Source organism: Echinops telfairi, unplaced genomic scaffold (assembly GCF_000313985.2).
Source record: "Echinops telfairi isolate 266 unplaced genomic scaffold, ASM31398v2 ScPeMD7_23;HRSCAF=83, whole genome shotgun sequence".
Lineage (NCBI taxonomy): Eukaryota > Metazoa > Chordata > Mammalia > Afrosoricida > Tenrecidae > Echinops > Echinops telfairi.
Window position 1 is genome coordinate 75,896,966 of NW_022103920.1, and position 22,207 is coordinate 75,919,172.

Genomic DNA, 22,207 nt, shown 5'->3' on the forward strand with positions numbered 1-22,207 from the left:
CGTGTTCTTTCCTTAGGGAGTTTTCATCTAGTGGAAAGAGCTAAACAGTTACCACTGGGCATAAACAATATGTGAATTGTGTGTCATTTTAGAGACAATAAACACTAGAGAGGGTAAGAAGCAGCAAAAGGCAGAAGTGATTGAGGCAGGGTAGATGGAAGAAAGGTACTAAGATGAAGAAAGGACTAGGGAAAGGGTTAGAAGGAGGAGTGTGTGTGTGTGTGTGTGTGTATGAGTGTGTGTGTGTGAGTGTGTGTGTTAAAGGGTGTATGAAGAAAATGGGTGAAAAATAAAGGAAGAAGAGCTTAGTTTCTAGGGTGGGCCTAGGATTGGGAGAACACCAATCATTACTGGTGTGAGTAGAACATCTGGCATATAGACTATTCCACAAATGTGTGTAATGTCCCTTCTGTACCTCACTGGTCCAATGGTGAGAGAGGGGCTAGAAGGGGTGCTAAAGCACCAGCAGCTAAAACAGCTGCCTGGAATCTGCTCAGCAGTCCCTCTTCAGCGTCCATGTGCAGCCTTCAACACTTGTCCAAGCATGAACTGTCATGAAGAGTTTTCCATGGACACATCTTCTCTTGCCCTTTATGCACAAACATATGCAGATGGGTGAAAGAATGTGCAGATTGGAGTGTGCACTTTTGTTTTTGTAAGAAAAACCTAAAATAACAGAAGTCCTTGTAACATTTGAAAGTGTATAATTTTATAATCTGGTGCTTTTGTGCGATGACCTACAATTAAACTATAAAGAAAAACATAGGCTTGGGTTATCACCTATAATTCATATTCACATGATTATAATATACCAATTTAAATTATACAGAAAATCAGAATCTGCTGTCTCAGAGATTAAAAAGACCTCGTAATTTTTATGACATTTTTTTACATTTAAAAAAAATTTTTTTTAACAGTGTTGAGATATAATTAACATATCATAGAATTCAATAGTCCAATCATATTAAGAAAAGTCATTTAATCACCACTACAATCAACTTTTGAACATTTTCTTCCTTCTTGACTCCCATGTTCCCCCACTTTCCCCTTAATTCCCCCAAACAATTATTCCACTTACTGTTCCCATAGATCCCCTCATCCTGAATTTCCTCTGCAGAAAGGACATACAAAAGAAAGACCAAAAAAAAAAAAAAGGTCCCAGCAACAATGATGAAATGTAACTGAAAAATCTCAATTGAAGAGAAAGCAGAGACTATTAAAAAGCCTGAATAAATTCAAAATGAGTGAAAAGGGAGATCAGATGACAAGGTGTTACATTCCAGAATAATAACTTCTGAAATCCATTTGACAATGCTCTCTGTCTGATATTAAGGCTAGTCACATCTCTGGACTGTGGTCAGAGGAAATTCACCAGAGACTCAATCTATGTAGTGACTCTGAAAATGTATTTTGGGCCTTCCACCACCCTCCATAACACGCTGAAAAGTGTGTGTTTTGTATTTAAGCTCTGATCCCATTCCCTCCTCTGGGTTTGGATTTTATTATTTCCAAGCTTTGGATCACACATGCTGATCCAAAGAGTTTCTTCCATGTGGACTTACTCATTCCTCACTTAGATGGCTGCTTGTTCTGAGACTACCCTTCAAGACCTCAGACACTAGTCTTTCTGATACTGGGTGCCATCTGATTCCTTCACCACACTTTGCTGTAGACTTTCACTTCTTCATTGATGTCCTCATGAAGGACTTCATAATTTTCAAAAACCCTTTTAAATACTTATCTCAGTTGATACAGATGCATGTGAAACAGATCAAGCAGCAGCCCCACTCAGAGATTTCTGTTTCCCTTCTCGTTCAGTATGGAATTCACACTCCTTACAATGGCCCACAATGCCTTATATAAATTGGTTCTCAGCCTCCTTTCTGATCCCATTTCCGATCTCCATTCATCTCATTTATTTCCCGGCGGCCATAATGACCTTTCTGAAATGTCGTGAATACCATAAAACCCCTTCCACGTCAAGCATCTTCTTTTGTTATTCCCTAAGACCAAGTGCCCTCGCTTCATAACTCCCATCAATCTCCTTCCTCACTTTATATACATTTCAATTTTCACTGTCTCAGAGAAACCTTCTTTCTCTACTCATACTAAATTTTCACCCTCTAACTTGACTTACTCTGTCTTATCTATCACCATAGTTTTTGCTGCATGATGGCCTGTTTATTCATATATTGCCTTTTTCTCATATTAGAATATGAACTCCATGAAGGCAAGATTTTGCCCCTCATGAATGATTTTGTATACTGCTAACCTCAGACTTTGCCAGTGTTTGGCATATAACAGGTGCTTTGTCAAGACTAGATTTAAAGTGAATTAATTCACTTCGTGATGCATGAACACTGTAAGGTATCCTCCTGTTTGAAACCCTCCAGCCCTTGGCTTCCTCGATGCACTCCTCTGGTTCGGGCCCAGACAGTTCAGCTGTGGGATTGGCATACTTCTGTGATAGCTACATGATATGTGCCATGTGATCCAGTCTTATCAAAGTAATGGCCACAACCCTCCATGCCTTTGTTCTTCTAGGCTATCTTCCTGCAGTGTCATCTTTGCTTGGCCTATGTACAATCCTCCTACGTAAATGCCCAAACTCACTTTTCAGGTCTCCATTTTCTTCAAACTGAGTGCATCCTTGTTGGCTGATGCCTCCACTCTCTCTCTCTCTCTCGGTACACTATTTATAATGTGCCATACATGTTTCCATCTGCCTTTCCTTAAAAACTATTAAATTCCCGAGGACAGATTCATAGCTTATTTGCTTTTAAAAATTCTAATCTCATCCTATTGATTTCCATACAGTAGAGGTTTAATAAAGAATGCTGAATGCATACCAAAATATTGTTGAATAACTCTATGGGTAAAAACATTGTGAAATGTTAAAGTTTGAGAGGAAAGCTAAGAATGGAGCTTTAGGTCTTCCTTAAGGCCAGAACAGTGTTCCTGTTAGACTCCTTGCTTGCAGCTGAGCATGTCAAATGAGTGGGTGGCACTGTATATTGTTCACTCAGCACATGCCTGGGTGAGTCATAGGAAATCATGGTGTGGTTCAGCTTAAGCATAGCACATGAGTCAATGCCCGTGCAATCCACTGGTGGGCCGTTGCCTAGAGGTCGTTGTTGAGGTCGAACGGGGCAGGTTCTGAATCTGAATCAATCACTCCAAGAGTCATGATAAGGAATCCAGAGTGGAATTTCTTTGGTACATACAGTGTTGGGATAGCTTAGTGTCTGGTCACGTCACCTGCTGTTGTTGTTTTGTGCTTTCAAGTCAATTCCTACTCCTTATCACAGTGTTGGACAGAGTAGAACTGCCCCACCGGATTGCCATTGCTATGCTCTTTGCAGAAGGACATCAATACGTCTTTCGTTTTGTTTGCATTTTCTTTTTCCCACAGGCATCTGGTGATGAGTTTAAACCATTGGCCTTTCAATTTAGCAGCCAACCCTTTAACTGATGTGCCACTTTGATCACATAAGATATGTCTCCATGTATGTTGATGACCCCAATGCTCACCAGACATTCTGCTGGTGCAATGTTTAAGTACACATTTGTTCATGTAAAGGATCAAGCCCACAAAACCACTCCATGATAAAAAGAGCTGGTAACCTGTCTCCATAAGTATTACAGCCAAGAAAACCTTATGGGGTAGTTTCATTCTGTCATGTGAGTCACCAGTTCAAAGTAAATTCGACAACACCCATCAGCACGTCTTTGTTCTAGTAAAGAACCCCATGTAGAAGCCCATCTGCTAGCATAGGCTCCAGTCACCTCTCTCCGAGCTTATCGTGGCTTTACTTCTTGGATTACAGTATTCACTGGGAGCTTCCAGAAATGGAAACTGGATTCAGAAGAGGATGGGGAGCCAAGAATATCATTGGTGATATCAAATGGATCTTGGCTGAAAGCTGAGAATATCAGACAAATATTTGCTTGTGTTTTATTGACTATACACAAGCCTTCAGCTGAGCGGACCATAACGAGCTATGTCTAATGTTGAGAAGAATGGGAATTTGAGGACACTTCATTGTGCTAAGGTAGAATTTTACATGAAACGAGAGGCAATTCTGTAATCAGAAGAATGGAATATTGCAGCATAGTTTAATATCAGGAAATGTGTGTGTTATCCTTTCACTGTATCCACATATGTGGATACTGTCACTCGGTTCGTATGCTGAGCAAAACCCTGAGAACCTGGGCTGTATGAAGAAAGATGTGGCACCTGTGTGGGAGGAAAGCTCATTCATAGCCTTGCTTGTTGAAAGTGAGGAGGACTTAAAGCACTGGATGAAAAAGATCAAAGATATCCACCTTCAATAGAGGCTACAACTCCATGTAAAGAAAACCAAGAGCCTCACAACTGTACAAATAGATAGCATGATGAATGATGACAAGATTCAAGATGTCAAGAATTTCATTCTGCTTGGCTCCAAATCAGGATTCATGAAACAGCAACCAAGAAATCGAATCATTGATTGCATGGGGCAAACTCCTGGACAAGACCTCTGTAAAGTAGTGAAGCTCTAGCTTGGCACGTTGACGACTTGCAGAATGCCAGCCCTGGTATTTTCAACCACCGCGTGTATGAAAGAGTTGAACAATGAATAATTAAGGCTGAAGAATAATTTGCGCATTCGAACGATGGTGTTGGTAAACAATATTGAAGCAGTGCTATGAACTGCCAGAAGAACAAACAAATCTGTCTTGGAAGAAGCACGGCCAGAATGCCCCTGAGAAGTAAGGATGGCACGATTTCAGCTCGTGTACTTTGGATATGTTGTCTGGAAAAAGATGTCATGGTTGGTCAAGTAGACGGTCAGTGAAAAAGACGAAGCCCGTCATGAAGGCTTGACATGCGGGTCAACAATGAGGTCAAGCATAACAAGGATGGTCAGTGTGTCAGTCTGTTGTGCCTCGGGTTGGGACTGACTGCTTCCAACATTTCTTGGTCTAGATGTTGGACCACTAACTGAAAGGTCAGCAGTTAAAACCACCAGCTGCCCTGCAGGATAAAGATGATGCGTCCTCCTCCCATAAGAGTTGCCGTCTCCGAAATCAAAGGGCTGGCTCTATTCTGGCCTATTGGGTCACACTATGAGTTGAATTCGATGGTGGCCAGTTTTGTGTTTGACTCCTTCCAAATCCTCTGCTTTACTTTCTCCTTACAGAAGTACTTTCTCAAGTAAGTTATTCCAATAATGTACATCAGGGGGGGAAAAGTGTTATTTTCATACTTTAACATATCTTTGTTTTAGTCACACGCTTTATCATTAGTTTGGCTGACAATAGAATTAAAAGTTAATTCTTTTCCCTCTGAGTTTAAGGACATTAATGTTGCTGATTGATGCCAGCCTAATTTTCTGTTTCTTTTAAAAATCATGTCTATTTTTTTATTCTTTCAAGGATCTCCGGAAATTTGAGATTTCCTGGAATTAAGTCTCAGTACATTTTTAAAGTTTAAATAGTTTTATTGAGATATAAGTAACACATTATACAACTCAACAGAGCAATCATACTAAGAAGGACCAACACAATTAACTTGGGAACATTTTCTTCCTTCTTGTTCCCGTTGCTGTGGACTTCCCATCCCCCAGCTCATGTCGCCTTCTGCGCCCCTAAGTAATTATTAATCCTGTTGCTATCTTCAAAGCATCACCCAGCCTGACTTCCCTGCACAGAAAAAGCATACAAAACAAAGACAAAAAACCCCAAAGGAACCAGCGATAATTACCAAATTAAACAGAGGAAAACCTCAACTGAAGGAACACAGAAAATCTTTAATAATCAGAATTAATTCCAAATCAGTCAAAAAGAACTAGCGACAAGGTGTTACATTCCAGCCTAACTATAGCTGCTAAAATCCACTCCACAATGACATTCAACTGATAGGAAAACTATTTGCATTCCTAGATTATGATCAGTGAGGATTCACCATAGATTAAATCCAAGTGGAGACCATACAAATGGATTTTTTGTCTTCCACTGTCATATGTAGCTTTCTCCAAATTTTGGGTATAGAATTTAGGCTCTGGTACTCTTCCCTGCTCTAGGCTTGGATTTTATTCTTTACAGTCTTTGGATCATGCAGACTGGTGTACTTCTCCCATGAGAATTTAGCTCAGTCCTGGCTGCTTGTTTTGAAACAAGCCTTAAGACCTCGGGCACTCTTTTTCTAATACCCAGGTACCATCTGAATTCTTCACTACATCTTCCTGTAGCACCCATATTTTCAGTGATCTCCTCATGAGGGTGAATACCAAGCAGGACCATGTCACAAGAACTAATTGTTCTTATATTAGGGTTAAGATCAAGTGAGAGCTCAAAGCCCATGCATATATCTATGGGTTATATATGTCCTTAATTCACTTTAAAGATACCATTATCATTTTATTGGAGTGCATCATAAATCAGGCCCTTGGGGCATCGGATAGTTCTATTGACAGCATCATTGTTTAAGTCAATGGTACAGAATTTAAAACACAGTGCATTTGTTTTATACATTATGCTTTGCAGTGGGCTGGATTTGCCTCATCTGTGACTTGAGTCATTCTTCCTTTCCTAAATCATATCTTCTTTCATTACTTAATCATTCCCTCTCTTTCTTAGCTCTCTCTGCAATTTTTATTATTTAAATACAGGACTATTGCATGTTTCAGATCGCCACATTTATTTCATATTTTTATCTAATGACATTTGAAAAATAAATTTCATCTTCAACTTTGTGTTTTAAATGTTTTATTTATTTATGAAATCACAGTTTTATCACTAAGTTCTTTCCATCATCACTAATTTTTTTCATAATTATGTCTTTGTTGTAAAGATAAACTGTTTTCTTGACTTTCTCTTTAATTATGATTTCTTTCCCTGTACTACTCTTACTTGTGCCAGTATAATATATTTTTAAGTTTATTTTGAATTTATAAATTTCTGGGCCTGCTAATATACTAGTATATATCTATTTTTCTATTCATTTCAAAGAAATTAGTAACTGTATGGGTTTTCCTTGTGTAAACTGATCAAGGAGATATACCCAAGGGCTGTCATAATGGGTCAAGGATAACAATGCTTGTGAGGATGGCCCAGGACCAGGCAGTATCTCCTTCTCTTGTACCAGCGTCTCTATCAGTTGGAACTGACCGTGAAGGCACCTAACAGCAGTAAGACAGGTTTAGCCATGTCTACTTTAATGGAACAGATCGATCTGCTGATGCACCGTGGTTTTCACATTTTCCATTTTCTCACTATTTTTTTAGTAAATAAATTTTGTAGCATTAGTCTTACAAGGTGGAGTATTATGAACTTCTGTGAGCAATTGTAAAATTCCTATTTAGAAATTCTCTCAAGACCTATGTATATAGTGTTACTTGCTTCAGTCAGAAACCAGTAGATGGTGCATCTTCTGAAATACATGGTTTAGGGAGATACATTTCCCTGGCAAATGGTTCAGATATGCTAGATATTCTATATTATCTTTTATCATAAGTTATATATTAGATATTTGCAGTGGACTAAAGCATACTGTATTCCATGCCAATTATTTTAGTTACAGAACAAATATTTCTTCTATTTGATTCTAAAATTAGATGAAAAATAAATTTGTTTTGTTAGAGAATGTTTTGTGCCTTTATCTTTCTTGGTTTACTCTTTGATTTTAATGAAGTATATCATCCACTAACTTTCTTCAAAAATATTGAGAATAGATATTGTTTCAGAAAGGTGCTTATATCTAAAACTCCAATTTTCTACTCTTAACATTTGTTTGTTAGTTGGAATGGATATGGAATTCTATTTTTTAAAAGAGAAATTCCTTTAAAGTTTTCCTCACATGTTGCTTTTCCTAAGTGTATCCTCTAAATTTCTCATCTGTTCTTGCCAATTTTCCGTGTCTGTTTTTTGTTCTACTTTCTGAGAGAAATCATCAACTTGGTCTTCAAAACAGCCCATCAAACACTTTGGTCTATTTTTAAAATCCTTTTGAATATTTGCACCTTCTTGTTTTATAAATTGCTATCTTCTATCTTTAAGAATATTCAAACTTTTAAAATTCTGGTCTCTTTTCTGTGATTTTGCACTCATCTTTCTTTACTCACATGTTAGTTTGTTCTATCTTTCGCTCACCCAATTGTTTCCTCAGCCAGACAGGGCCAGTCCACCCCCGTTGGAGAAAGGGACCCGAGGAGCTCTCTGTGCCTCAACTGAGCTTTTGGAATAAAGCGTGCACCGTGAAAAGTAAGATGGGGAGGAGAGCTCCCTGGTTTCCCGGAGTGGGGCTCAACTGCAGTCGTGGTACTCTCTTTTCGCTCAGTGTCTCCAGGAGAACAGACATCCGCTGCTTTTCTTTTCTTTCTTTTTTTTTTTTTCATCAGTTGCTTTTCAAGGCATTTTTCCTGTAAACACTTTTGTTTCAGCTTCTCCCTCTGAATGCATTCATATTCTAAAATTGTCTCCTCTCCTTAATATGCATTTAGCATCATGTAGAGAGAGGCGGTTTTACGGAAGAGATAGTAACCAAGCTGTACCTTGAAGGAGGAGTAAAGATTGGACAAGTGTAAAACTGAGGTGAAAGCGTAGGATCTCCTTGAACTTCACAAGTGAGAACGTGGGGCACAATCCACAGACCAGAGCCAGGGGGAAATCAGCCATCTCCTAAGTGAAACGTCTTACCAAATCTGACCCAGCCATCCCTGCGGATGCACAGCTTGCTGTGTTTGATAATCTGCTGCAATGGCCACGTAGAACTTCCTGCTCATGCTCACTGTTGCAGAAACTAGTTAGAATGTATTGATTTAACATACGGGGTTTTTGTCAGGAAAACTTCTTCTTAGCCTTACCCATAGATGAGTCTTCTCTGACCTTTGATTCTTGACTCCTCTGACTGGCCTCTGCTCAGCTCAAGCAGCCCTTGCAAAGATCTTTATCTCTGAAAATAAGTGCCAGAGCAGGGCAGCCCCTTCCCTCAGTAAGCCCTGCCCAGCAGGCACTCAGCAACCATTCTGAGTCGGCAAAGCCACTGGGCCTCCTCTGGCCTCTGCTTCTTGCACTATGTTCAATGTTGCAACTCCTTAGTCTGGGAGGGTCTTAGCACAGGGCCCTTGAATCCACAAGGTTTATTCTGTTGATGTCTCTTCTCTGTGTCCTTTTCAGTCTCTGAGATGGCTCTTTGTAAGCTTGGTGAGATGGCAAACTGATCAATCCCCACATTAAGGTTGTATACACCTTATTCACATGGTTTCACACCCAGAAGGTATCAGGCTTCTTAGTTAGCCTTATTAACTTGCAATTCAACCCCCTTGGAGGACCTCAAGCACCTTGTTTGCATAGTCCCATCCAATCATTTTGTGAGGTTACAAAAACACACAAGAAAGGTCATATAAAAGGAATGGATGGGGGAGCTCTTCCAGACAGGGAAAGAAGATGGGAAATTGGTTGCTGTGATACAGGTCTGATAGGATGGGAAACCTTGTTTCCTTGTCTACCTATTCATTTTGGTACATGCTTGTTCTTCAAGGGTCTTCATGGGATTAAGTAAATTAAATAGGCAAGATAAAAGAGACACTTGCTTAAGGGAATTTATTTTAATATATTATATTCCAGAAACATATGTCACATTGTTATTTCACTTAGAAGAAAAAGAGAGAATCGATTATATGCACTTTAGACAGTAAAATTAAGTTTTTAGTTTTACTCATGGGACTGTTTCAAGAGATTTCTCTTTCCAATTATTGGAAGGACTACAGTGGAACTCCTTTGCATGCACTTTTATGCATTTGAATGATTGATTTTTAATGACAATAGGAAATATAAATACTCTTTGATACAATCTTGCTTATATCTAGTTAAGTTTCAAGTACATCATTAAGTGGGCCTCAAATGTTCATGGTCAACATCAAATATTAGGATGACAACAAAAAGACAGGAAAACAACTTTCTTAACCCTGTTACCTCAGCCTGTGCATGTAAATTAATAATGTTTATGTTGTTGGAAAATGTGTCAATGTATATATGACATATGTCCCACTGGTAAATGTGTTTATATCTCTTTAACCATGAAAAATCATAGTAAAATATATATTAACAGAGGATGATTGTAACATCCGATTTCAGTGTTTCTAGGGGAGATCAAACTAGTTTTTAATTTCACTCTAGTGTGAGATCTCCTGATTTCGTTAAACAGCCTTTTAAACATGGAATTTTGATGATGGCACAGTGCTCTTAAAGTCTCCATCTAAAATAGCAACCACGTGGTAAAGCGCAGCCTCAACCATGGCTTAGTTGCATAGGAGAAAAGGGCTGAGGCGCGTGCAGGTGAGAGGTAAGTGGTGAAGTGTCTGAGCAGGGCCAGCAGGGGTCGCTGTCAAGGGATGAGGCTGCCACAATCCTATGGCGCCTGACCTTGGACTCACTGAACAGTAGAGTCTGGATTCTATTAAGGGAATTTCGTGTTTTTCCTTTGCAAGACTCACCCCCTACCACGACAAATATTTTAAAATGTTTTTTTTTTTTTAAGTTGGGAAAGCAAACTTTTTCCCCAAAGAAATTTATAGTTCATATTTATACCAAGTTCTCACTAACTGGGGCAAGCCAGGTTTTCACTAAAGCTTTGACTTTCCTCTGTAAAACATTAGTCACTCCCTTGGAAGAAACAGGTCTTTAAAAAAATGAGAGCGAGAGAGCATGGGATAAAATAACCACAGATGTGTGGGTAACAGGATGGGCTTGAGAATGTACCTGCAAAGCATTTTTTTTTTTAACAGTAAGAGCAAAAGGATGAAAGAAGACAGAATTTGGATGCTAAATATACGATGATTTAGTATAAGGGAAATGCGACGCTTTTGATCCATTCAATTTGCTTTCTCTCCCTTTTTTCTTTATTCGTGAGAAGTTCTTGAGGTTGTGCCAAGTTGCTTACACTGAGAAGTTTGGAAAAGCCTTCCCCATTCCCATGGGTAACGGGTTCCCTTCTTACTGTACAGGACGGTAGTGGAGCCTGTGGCCAAAGAGTTTGAACCAGACATGGTCCTAGTTTCCGCTGGATTCGATGCATTAGAAGGCCATGCCCCTCCTCTGGGGGGATACAAAGTGACTGCAAAATGTAAGTACATCACTTCGGACTTGATGAAATGCTATGCTGCCATACCTCTTTTAGATCTTTACTAAAATATCTTTATGTACTTTAAAGATATAATGCACCCCTTAGATGTATCTAGTTCACTTTGTTGAGATGCTTCAAAATGTTTCAGATGGTGTTTATTGCTCCCCCGATTTATGTCTGTATAGCAAATGGCCTTTTAACAAAGCAAAGTTAAATTGTTCGCTTTGATGGACTTGAGGTGACATCCTATAACCTTTACCCTCTTCAGAAGTCCCATTTTCCCCGTGAAGGCAGAAATAATAGGGTTTCTGCTTAAAAGATGCTGAATGACTTGAAAGGTAAGAAATCTAGAAAAGCTACTGGACTTTTTGCAGAGAGAATGGAAGTCTCTGCTTTATTTCACTCGGCATTGTTATAAACCCAGCTGCATTCGATTGATTCCAAGCCACAGAAACGCCACGTGTGTCAGAGGAGAGCTGTGCTTCAAAGGGTTTCCTTGAGTTCTTGGAAGCAGATTTCCAGGCCTTTCTTCCAGGGCTCCTGAGGATGGACTCAAACCTTCAACCTTTCAGCTGTCACCTGAGAGCACTGACAGACAACCCCCAGGATCTGCACGGTTCCTCTGGTGTTGCAGAGTTGACCTTGTTGGCTGTGTTCCTTAGCAACCAGACGTCAACCGCAGGAATGAGCTTTGTGTTGTCGAGCATCGGACTAACGTGACCTCATGGAATCTGGCTCGAAAGAGGACCTCCTTAAGCATAACCTCCGTGAGCTGCGCCTGCGACAGCAGGCATGGGGCAGTCCTCACAGACACCGCAGCTCTGGAGAGCCATAAAGGAGCTGAAAAAAAGAAAGTGAGGGTCCACACATAATTGGATCCTCTATTGTATGTTTTAGGATGGGTTGGAAAAACAAACAAAGCAAAAACAACCGAATCGTTTTAATTGCAAGAGATGAGTTTGGGGCAAGCGTGTTTTATTCATTTGAAAAGAACCAGAGACAGCATCACGCCAACCTTTGTTTTTCGTTGGCTTCTCATGTGAGACACTTTTCTGCACTCCAATTGTTCCAGCAACCTTGGTAGGTAGTAGCTATTTTTAATGTCTATTATTTACACAGTGTTCTTGGTGCCTTGTTTTCTATTGAAAACACATTAAAACAGGCAACTCCACAGAGGCAAACAAAGCATAATTATTCAACATTTCAGTAAAATTGAGTACAGAAGTGTATTTTCATATCAAATGCCTCTAACTTCTTGTTTTTCCTCACGGAACGTTGCTTAAATGGAAGGCAGTCTTTCCACTCACAGTAGACCTCATTTGGGTCTAGATTGGTAAATAATTTACATATAGGGGGAAATGCACCTCAAGTAAAGATGAACTTAAACAATATAAGACAAATGGAGAGCAAAGATAAAAATCTAAAAAAGGTGCTCTGTGCCATTCAATCCTACCAACCTCTCTGGGAGTCTTTCTTTGAGTCTGTATCCTTGGCAAGTGGTCAGGTTGTAACCTGTCCATTCCTCAGAAAGAGCTGGAAGGGATTCATTATTTTGTTTACTGGTTTGTTTATTTCTTACCAATTCAAATTCAAATCTCAAATTTCACCTTAAATGGGAGAGCAGAAAATACAAGGAATATGGATAGTCTCTCTCAGTCAGACACCTGGCTTTTATGTCTTATTAGCTTTAGTATAATTCATTAAGTGTGTGTGTGTGTGTGTGTGTGTGTGTGTGTGTGTGTGTGTGACCATTTGGGGAAAGTCGGACTGCTCACCACAAGGTCAGTGTGTGTGTGTGTGTGTGTGACCATTTGGGGAAAGTCGGACTGCTCACCACAAGGTCAGCTATTCAAACCCACTTACTGGTCCGCTGGAGAAAGATGAAGCTACCAGCTTCTATAAAGATGCACAACCTTGGAAGCTCTCACAGGGGGACTAGACGTTGTAATGAACTCCATGTCAGTGGGTTTAGATTTTTTATATTTTGGAGGGGACCGGGAAGATGTTCATTGCTATCTATCACAAGATACATTGCTCTACAATCTCTTCAAACCATCTTCTTCTCCATCTCCTTCTTTTTAAATTGTAGGTTAAGTGAAAATGTACAGAGCAAAGTTGGTTACTATCCACCGTTTGTTGTGTAGCCCTTGCAGTTCCTTCAATGTAACAGCCACACTCCTGCCACTTGTTCGCCACTTCCTCATTTCATTTGCCCTTCTTTCCTGCTCCTTACGACCTTGAGTTTCCTTTCTAGGCATATGCTGACCTTTTGGTAATTTTTCTGAGGAGCCTGTTCCTTGCGTTATTCACTTTATAGGTCTGTCTGTTATTTGCTTGCAAGGGAATCCCTGGGGATGGGCATAGTTCACATTTGAAGAGTTATCTGTGTGAGACTGGGTTGACTAGAGAAACAAATCCAGAGACACTCATATATGAATAAGGAAGAGTAATTGCCTATTAAGAAAACATCTTAACCCAGTCCAGATCAAGTCCATAAGCCCAATATTAGCCCATATGCCCAATACTAGGTCAGAAATTCCTCTTCAGACTCATCATATAGTCACTCACCATGTTGTCAAATGCAGGAAGATCACAGGCCAGTGGGTGAAAACTCTTGTGGATCCAGTGGCAGTGGAAGCATCTCAGTGCTGGCAGGGGTCTCCATCTGGCTCCTCCAGATCCAGGGTTCCTAAGTGTATTTTCTCAATAGGAAGGAAAGCAAAGCAGAGAGCGAGAGAGGAAGTTCCCAGCATCCTCATGAGAAGGCCATGCCCACAAGGTGGCATCATCAGGCTGTGACCTGACTGACAGGCTAGATGCCACCCCTTCACTCTTAATACCCTCAAGTTGACACGAGAATAGTTAACTACCACAGTTTCTAAGGGCCATCGCTTCAGGGTTCCACCAGTCTCTATCAGAGGAGCAAGACTGTTTTTGTTTTTCTGAATTTGAATTTTATTCTACATTTTCTCTCACTCTGTCTAAGACCTTTTGGTCTGTTCCCCTTCTCTGATGTGTTTCTTCCTCTAGCAATCATAGTCTTCCTCAATATGTACTCTGATTCATAATAATAATAAAACAAGACATACAGAAATGGGGGTTAAAAGTTTCTGGGAAAATTCCATGAGCTTTTGATTTAACTTTTCCATAAACTTTTTGCAGCGTCCTTACATGTTAATGTGATTTAATAATGGACGCTTTCTTAATTATTTGTGATTTAATAAAGGAAATATACACATTGAAGAGATCGGATCTCAGACCCTGAAAGTGATCATAGTAAAAGTGATCTGAAACAGTTCACTTGTCTTATAGATGAGGGCAAAATAAAGATTTTATTTTACTATCTGAAATAGCTAAATTAAAACTTCAACTTCATTCTGAATTTAGTCAAATGAAATTGCATAAGACTTTTACTGGATTTTTGTCCACTGAGGGGAAACCATTTTTATGAAAGCATAAAAATAGAAAACTCACATTCATATTTGAGAAGCTATATGGGTGCCCAAGACCTTTATTTCCATAAACACAGTCTGTGATGGATATTGACTAGTCCCATGACCCCTACAGGCAAAACAACAGAGCATCTCATAGCAAGTCAACTGTCGGTGTGTATTTGTACATAAACATGTCCATAAGTATCTGCCAGCTACAGTTTTAGGGGTGATGCTACAGTTGGACAGAAACTATAACTCCCAAGGTATCTCACTATTAGATTCCCTTTCTTGCTTTTTAACAACTGGGCAGATGCATTTGACATTGCTTTGATATGAAAGTCTGGCTAAACAACATTGGGCCCTCACTGTCCTTGGTCAGAATTCATGCTTCAACTGGGGTGGTATGTGCTAGGGTGAAGTCCCAGGATGACCCTAGAAATGGGCTAACCCCTGAAGCTAAAAGTTTGTAGGAAATACAGAATTAAATATCTCTTCCAAGGTTTCTTAATTTTGGCAAAACCCATCTCAGTCCAAGTCAAATCTTTTAGAACTGCTGAGAGGTCTTAAGGATACCATTTTATCAGAAATACCTTTTTCTCTAAACACACTGAATCAAATAATAATTTTTAACAACTTTGGTTGAAATCCCTGGGAGAAGAAATGAAGCCCAAACAACTAGTTTCTGTTTGTTTTAAAAGCATTAAATTAGCTATTTGATTTTTTAAAAAATTCAATTGGTATTTTAACAAAGGACTTAGCCCAAATACAAAGGTGACTTAAAATTAAAGGGTAATTCTTGCTTAGTGTTTTTGTTTTGTTTCCCCCCCTTCCTTTATGTATTAGTGTTCTGTCATGTCGAATTGTAGCAATAATATTCAGGTTGGTCTGTCTGAACTTAGACAAATGATTAAGCAGACTAGTTGTTTAAAGTCTATGCTGTTCTTTGATTAAACGCTAAGCACACAAAGCAAGTTAAAAGGAACGACTAGCTGTGTGCCTTGCCCTACAGCGTCCACCAACCTTCACCTTGAAGTAGTCACTTTCTCTCTCTAAAAGGTCCAGATTCTGACCTAATTGCTTCAGGTTGTAGTTGTCATAACAACCGAGTGGCAAGGTCCATTGATAAAATTGATAATGCTAGACTCAGTGATTTTGCAGTTTTGCCAACACTATAAAGCAAGAAATGGGTTTTTTATTCAAATTCTGTCCACAACAAATGTCCTCCTCGTCTTGACAGTAAGTCCATATTATCTACTTCCAGTCGTTGCTGGTAGTGCGTCCACATGTACAAATGGCTTTATCCCCTGGCTAGAAATGTTCCTTTCATTAGGACAGGGAAAAAGTCCTTGTGAGATGACCCCCAACTATGATAATAAATAAGCCCCTTTCAGAAAGGTAGAGCACTTGTGAAATCCTTGAGGTAGAAATTATTTCTCTCAGCAAGTTCACACCTGTCGTGTGGTAAGCTAATAGTGGAGAGAAATTATATAAAGTGGCCTATGGCCTCAGCTATACATTTTCTTTTTACCAGAATGTTCTCCTTTTCACTGACCCTCTCATTTCTTCTTCTGGAGGCTAGCTGGGGTGGGTGAGTATCTATACAGGAATCATATTAAACTATGAGCTATGCTTGTGAAAGAATAGCTTAATCAATTTCCAGAATAAATCTTTACAACATTGCGCGCTAACCCAGTCAACAAAAAAGCCTCAAGAAACAAATTCCATAAAACATTACCACTGCCATTAAGTCAATTTTGATTCAGAGCAACACTATATAAAAAAGTAGAACTACTGACTCCCCAAGGTTTCTGAGGCTGTAAACCTTTTTTGGCAAAAGAAAACTTCATCTTTTTCCTGCAGAGCAGCTAGTGGATTTGAACCACTGAGCTTCCAGTTAGTGGCCCGATGTGTATGCTACCCTACTCTGCCACCAAAGCTCCTTCGGAAAATATTAGCCGCATATCTTTACTCTGTCCTCGTGCATTTACAACACCATGCATCTTGATAGTTCCTAGACTACCTATTTTATTGGTGCTTATAGAATTGACGATACCCTGTCCAAGAAATTAAGAACATTTCAGTAAAGTTGACTTTTCTCCTCACTGATGATACTGCACCCATCTTAAAATAGCCCTGATTTTTTAAATGTCTAATTTTCTCTAAGTTTTTTTTTTAATTCTATAAAGAACCTGATTTGGAAACTTGTATAGTGTATTTGAAAAAAGATATATAACACTAACTTTCAGGAAATGGTTTGAAGATATTTTGGACTCTTCTTTGGACAATAATGGAAAGAAGTTTGCCAGAAATCCTAGGACGATGTACAGGGTTCTAGGGAGATGGTAGGTGTGTGTTCATTCAATTTCAACTAATTCTTGTATCTCACATCATCATGCCTGTTTGTCTGTCCTTTGTAATACCAGTATAAAGTAGGAGCAGATGGAGGAAGTGACTATACTCTAAAAAGAAACAAAGCATTATTATTGTGTGACTAGCTCGCAGTGCTGACCTGCCTAATGGCTGTGCATTTTTTCTGCTATATTGAGGTGTGCGTGCCTCTTGTCACTAATACACTGAGGAAAAATGAATTGCCCAGAGCTATCTGAGACACAGGAATTAGAAAATATACCAAGGAAACTTTGAAATGAAAAATGGGCACAGAATGTCCTTTTATAAGTTTAGAGATCAGCCCTCTACCTCTCACTGAGACTGTTTAATTCTTTCCATGTCTAATGTTCCTGTTGCTCGCCCAGGTAATATTCCAATCTGTAGCAGTCCTACACAGTGATTCGGAAGTGAAAATACAGGAATGAGTATCAGCTATACTTCTTTCTTACTAATTTTTAAACTCGGGTTCACAGATGTCCCAGAGATTTATAGATAGAATCCATAAAACATGTCAACTTGGGTGATGAAAAATTATGTTATATTTACTAGTCTCGCCCCTTAGGATAGATAGATAGGATTTCTGATGGTACCAATGATAGACAGAAAAAAAATAAAAATCTGATTTTAGAGAGAGTCATGGAAATATTAAGTAACTTGCCCAAAGTCTTAGAGCTAAATAATTCCAGCTCAATATTCTTTTTGCCATGTTCATTGGTTATTAAAATGCTCCACATAATGAGAGCGTTCTTATTAATCTAAAAATCTTGTTATGAAAAAATATAAAATAAAGCAAAATGTTCCACAATGTGTTTATTATTTAAACCAAAGTATCCAAGTTAAAAAATAATCCCAGCTTTCCCTGAACTGTGGGATCTTACCAGTTCATATAGTACACTCCCGACTTTTTCCTGGAGCATTCTGCACCAGCACCCATCAGGGAGCTCCTCCGGATCTCAAAATCACAGCTGCACAGCACGACGCTGTCTTTGCCCTGGAAAGACAGGACAGGGCCGCTTGCGAAGAGGGAAGTGGTTTGCAGGATATTTCCGAATTTGTGGAACATTTTAATTGGACCTATCTGACAAGGAACATAAAGAAGCAGCACAATAACTTCTGAAAAGGGAAAACATCAGTAGATGAAAAAAAATCACAAATCTTAGCTTTAGAAATGGCTTTATTTTCATGAGAACCAAAAGACGTCTTCAGGGGAATGCAGGCTCCTTGTTTTCCGGTGGCCCTGCCCCCACTTTCTCTCAATTGCCCATTTCCTCACGTCACATGACAACTCAGAGACCAAATTGTAGAAGAATATTTTCCATCTGCACTGCTTAGTTACCGGTGTCATGAAGCAATCCTTAAGGCTAGGATAACTATTGCTTTACTTTGAAGACCCAAATTACTCTAACTGTACCCTAACGATGGCCAGATCAACACAGCCTATGAAAGAAAATACACGCGCACAGTTTGCCCCGCGGGAGGATACCAGCTGTAAGTGAACAGCAAAACTGGTGCTGCGTTTCATTGAGGCTAAGGGGCACTCTGCATGTTTTGACATGCCGACAATTGGGATGCCTCTTACAGTTGATGGAATTTCATTGTTAAATGGAAGCATTTTTGCCTTTTGGTAGGCTATAAAATCGTGGTTCATCTCACAATTTATAGTTTCTTAGGTTCAATGAAATACAGTATTTTACTCCTTGAGATCTTGTTTTTCAAATCCCAGCCAAAGCACACGCTAAAATTAGAGCTTAGATTTTCATTTGATCTTGGTTCCGGGATTCTGATCATTAAATATGAAACTGAGTTGTTGGATTTTTTAAGACAAAATGAAGAGCAAACAAAAAAACAAAAACCCAAAGATTCTCCTATCAGGGAGAAATTTTACATTGTGGGTTGTCTTTATGTGGATTTTTTATCAGCCACAGACAGGAATTATTTTTCCTTGGCTTAAAGTTTCTGTGACCACAGTTCTGACTTTTGAAATGATTATCTGAGTCAGTAAATTCATTGATTTTCAATTCGCTTTTAAAAACAAATCAATACCAAAAATATCACACAGCTTATTAAGCTGATGTCATAGGACAATGGTAGTGGAGGCAGTTTTGACAATATTATCCTGTGAGGATATGTGGCACATAACCACAGTTATGTAACTGTTTATATTTGATTAAGTAATCAAGGGAATTGGGGTGCATATGCACTGTCCACTTGTAGGAAATTCTCATATTGCTCCCATAGGATATAGAATCACTATGGTTTAATACCATCTGGGTACTGCCAAGAATCGGCTCACTTTTCAGTGTCTTATAATCCTTGTTCCTTAAATAGAAATAACAAATTAAAAAAGTAAGAAATAACTTAAGTCAATGATTACCATCTTGAAGAAGAAAAACTCATTTAAAATACCCTTAGGTTTTATAAGAACATTTTTTTCTTCCATCAGTATGAGAAATTTGGTGCATGGGTCTCTATTCAAGATGTTTTTATATGATACATATGAAAGGACTTCAAAAATTTTATGGGAGAATGTAATTTAAAAGACACTGGAATTCCCCCATCTTTCTTGAAGCCCATTGGTACGTTTTATTCCAGGTGTAAAATACAAAGGGAAAGAAAAGGGAAGAGAAACAATAACCAGCCTTCCAGGTAATATTAAACCCTGGATTTGAAAAGCAGCTTCCGGAGAGTGACTTCCCAGGACAGCCACTTGACTTTTCCCTTGTGCCCCTTGGTCTCCATCATCTGGGAGTGGGCCGGTCTGCTCGGTAGAGATGGGAAGATGAGCTCGTCGTGAGGCCATCTAGTCAGTGCTGACTCCTAGGGACCCGAGGCAGGACCGGGGGAAACACAGCAAGGTCCTGCCCCCGGCTCACAAATCTTCCCATGCCTGAGCCCATGGAGGGCCTTCCTCTTTGCATCTGCCCGTCCCCACTATCAAACACGATGTCCTTCGCCACAGATTGGTCTCTCTCGACAATATGTCCGAAGAATGTAAGTCGACATCTTGCCATCCTTACCTCTAAGGCACATCTGGCCGTACGCCTTCCAAGACAGAATATTAAGATAGCCCATGTCAAGCTAGTCACCCTAAGGACACAGAAAACTCTCAGGAAATGTCAGTATGGGTCTTAAAAACATTCAAGTGCACTGATCCTTCCCACAAAACGGATGAAAGCAGGTTACTTTATTCTTACACAGGGGCGATGAGAAATTCTGCTTTTGTATCTTCAAAGCAAAGAGGTATCTGGGAGTTAAAGGCTGACGTATAATGTAATTGTGAGCTACTCTTGATGCCTGATGTCAGTTATTCAGGAAATCACAGATTTTAGCCCACTACATACTGGGCCGTCTGTCTAGTCAGCCAAGTTCTTATTGGTGGGACAGGCTAGTGATATTTGGGACATACAGCAAACATCTTCAACTAATAAACATCTCAAAGATTTTCCATATAAAGAAGAAGAAATTAAAAAACAAACTTTATCTCAGTCAAGAAAAAAGGAGGAATAAAACTGAGGGAACATTTCCATTTTAGTTTGGGATTATACCACCATCATGGCAGTTGCTTACTTTTTCAAAGGTAGATTTTTTTTCAATTATGAAGTTAAGAAATTATTATCCTATAGCATAAGGAACATTAATTTTAATGGTAATATAAAACATTTTTAATAGTAATGTCCTTGGTAGTACCATGATATAATTTATTCAATAAGGTCTACACAAATTGCTTCAGAGATATGGATTGTGTCCTTCACAGGGAAACAATCTTAACATTTCCATTCTGATTACCCTGTTTCCATTAATTTAGCTTATCTGCCCAATCACACTGTCACCATTGCTTTAAAGTAATTGCTGAAATGGCTTGGTCTCATAGTAAGTGATTTTCTGGAACAGTAGAGGAGAGTAGTACCATACCTAAAAATGACATTCAGTATTTTGTAAGCCAATCTGTTACTGAGCTGCAAGGTGATCTCAGTGATTTCATTTGGTTTCATGTCTGAAGAATGTCACAGGGCAATAGAATTTGACCAATAATTGTCTCGTAGATGGCCATGATATACATGTAAATTAATACATTAGATAAAGGAGAGAGAAAAGAATAGGTGTAACTATTTATGAAAAGCCAAAGGTAAGCCCAGTGAGACCAGAAAGTTAGGCCAAGGTAAGTGTACTCAGGATTTAATTGACTTGGCTGACCTTCACTCCACTCTTCAACTTTAACAGAATAGGCTATTTTGGCAAGTATGTCTGATCTGGGTTTTATAGCATATGCTGGTGCTATATAAAAACCCAGTCTTCTCATTTAGAATCACTTATCTCAAATCCAAAATTAATTGCCAACTCTGTTCATTTATGTGAAGTTTCAGGATCTACTAGTATAAGCAGTTTTTCTCAGATGTAGTGATTTCTGGTCAAATATTTCTCCCCATAGCTTAGTCTTTATGTGCAAGAGTTTCTTCCTGTTTGGAGGTAATCATCTAAATCAGGCTCACATAGGGTCTCTACAATCACCTGATTGCCCGAGTAGCTGCTGGACAGAGTCATTTATTAAATGCAGCTAATGTCAGTAACTGGCAGGCACTTTAAATGCCTAAAGACAACAGAGGAGTGTCAGGCTACTTGGGAGAGTTCCAGGAAGGTCGTCTACTTTTAAGAGCTGCATTTTATTAAGAATTGTGATGGTTATTGGAACTTTTCCTGTTGCTTTACTCAGTAATCTCCAGGGGACTATTTGGCACCAGGGTGCAAAATGAGATCAGCAATCAGGGAAAAGACACCACTGCAGGCACTTTAAGAGTAAATCAGTGAGGAGCAGACTGCATAGCTAGTCACGGCCAGCCCAGAGGGCGAGGCCAAGGTTGTCCATGAGTCCAACTACTCATTTTTCCCAGTGTCTGCTGCCATACCCACTGTGTGACTGGTTGCCCAGGTGGGGGTCAGGTACTTGCAAGTGGAAAAGCAATTGCAATTGGCTCTAAATCCCAATGAAAGGCTTAGAAGCATTATCATCTAGAAGCTAAAAGCGCCTACTCGTCACGTGTTCAGAAGCCCCAGTGACACAGTGGGTAGCGTGTTGGGCTCTATCCTCAAGGTCAGTGATTTGAAACCACCAGCTGCTCTGTGGGAGAAAGACGGGCTTTTTCTATTTTGTAAAGAGTTACCATCTCAAAAAACCTCATTGGCCATTCTCCCTTGTCTTAAACACTCCCGACGAATCAGAATCGACTGGATGGCAGTGAACTTGCTCTAGTTTCGGGTCACATGTATTTTCTTGGGACAG

The 22,207-nt window shown here is 39.4% G+C and overlaps 1 protein-coding gene across 1 annotated transcript in view; it reads left to right on the forward strand.

Annotated features, from left to right (window-relative positions):
• HDAC9 (histone deacetylase 9) overlaps positions 1 to 22,207 on the forward strand; it is a 1,007,885-nt gene that overhangs the window by 833,592 nt on the left and 152,086 nt on the right. The window contains exon 21 of the mRNA XM_045288655.1: positions 10,989 to 11,107. Coding sequence (XP_045144590.1) covers positions 10,989 to 11,107 — 119 coding nt within the window. The remainder of the gene's footprint in view (positions 1 to 10,988; positions 11,108 to 22,207) is intronic.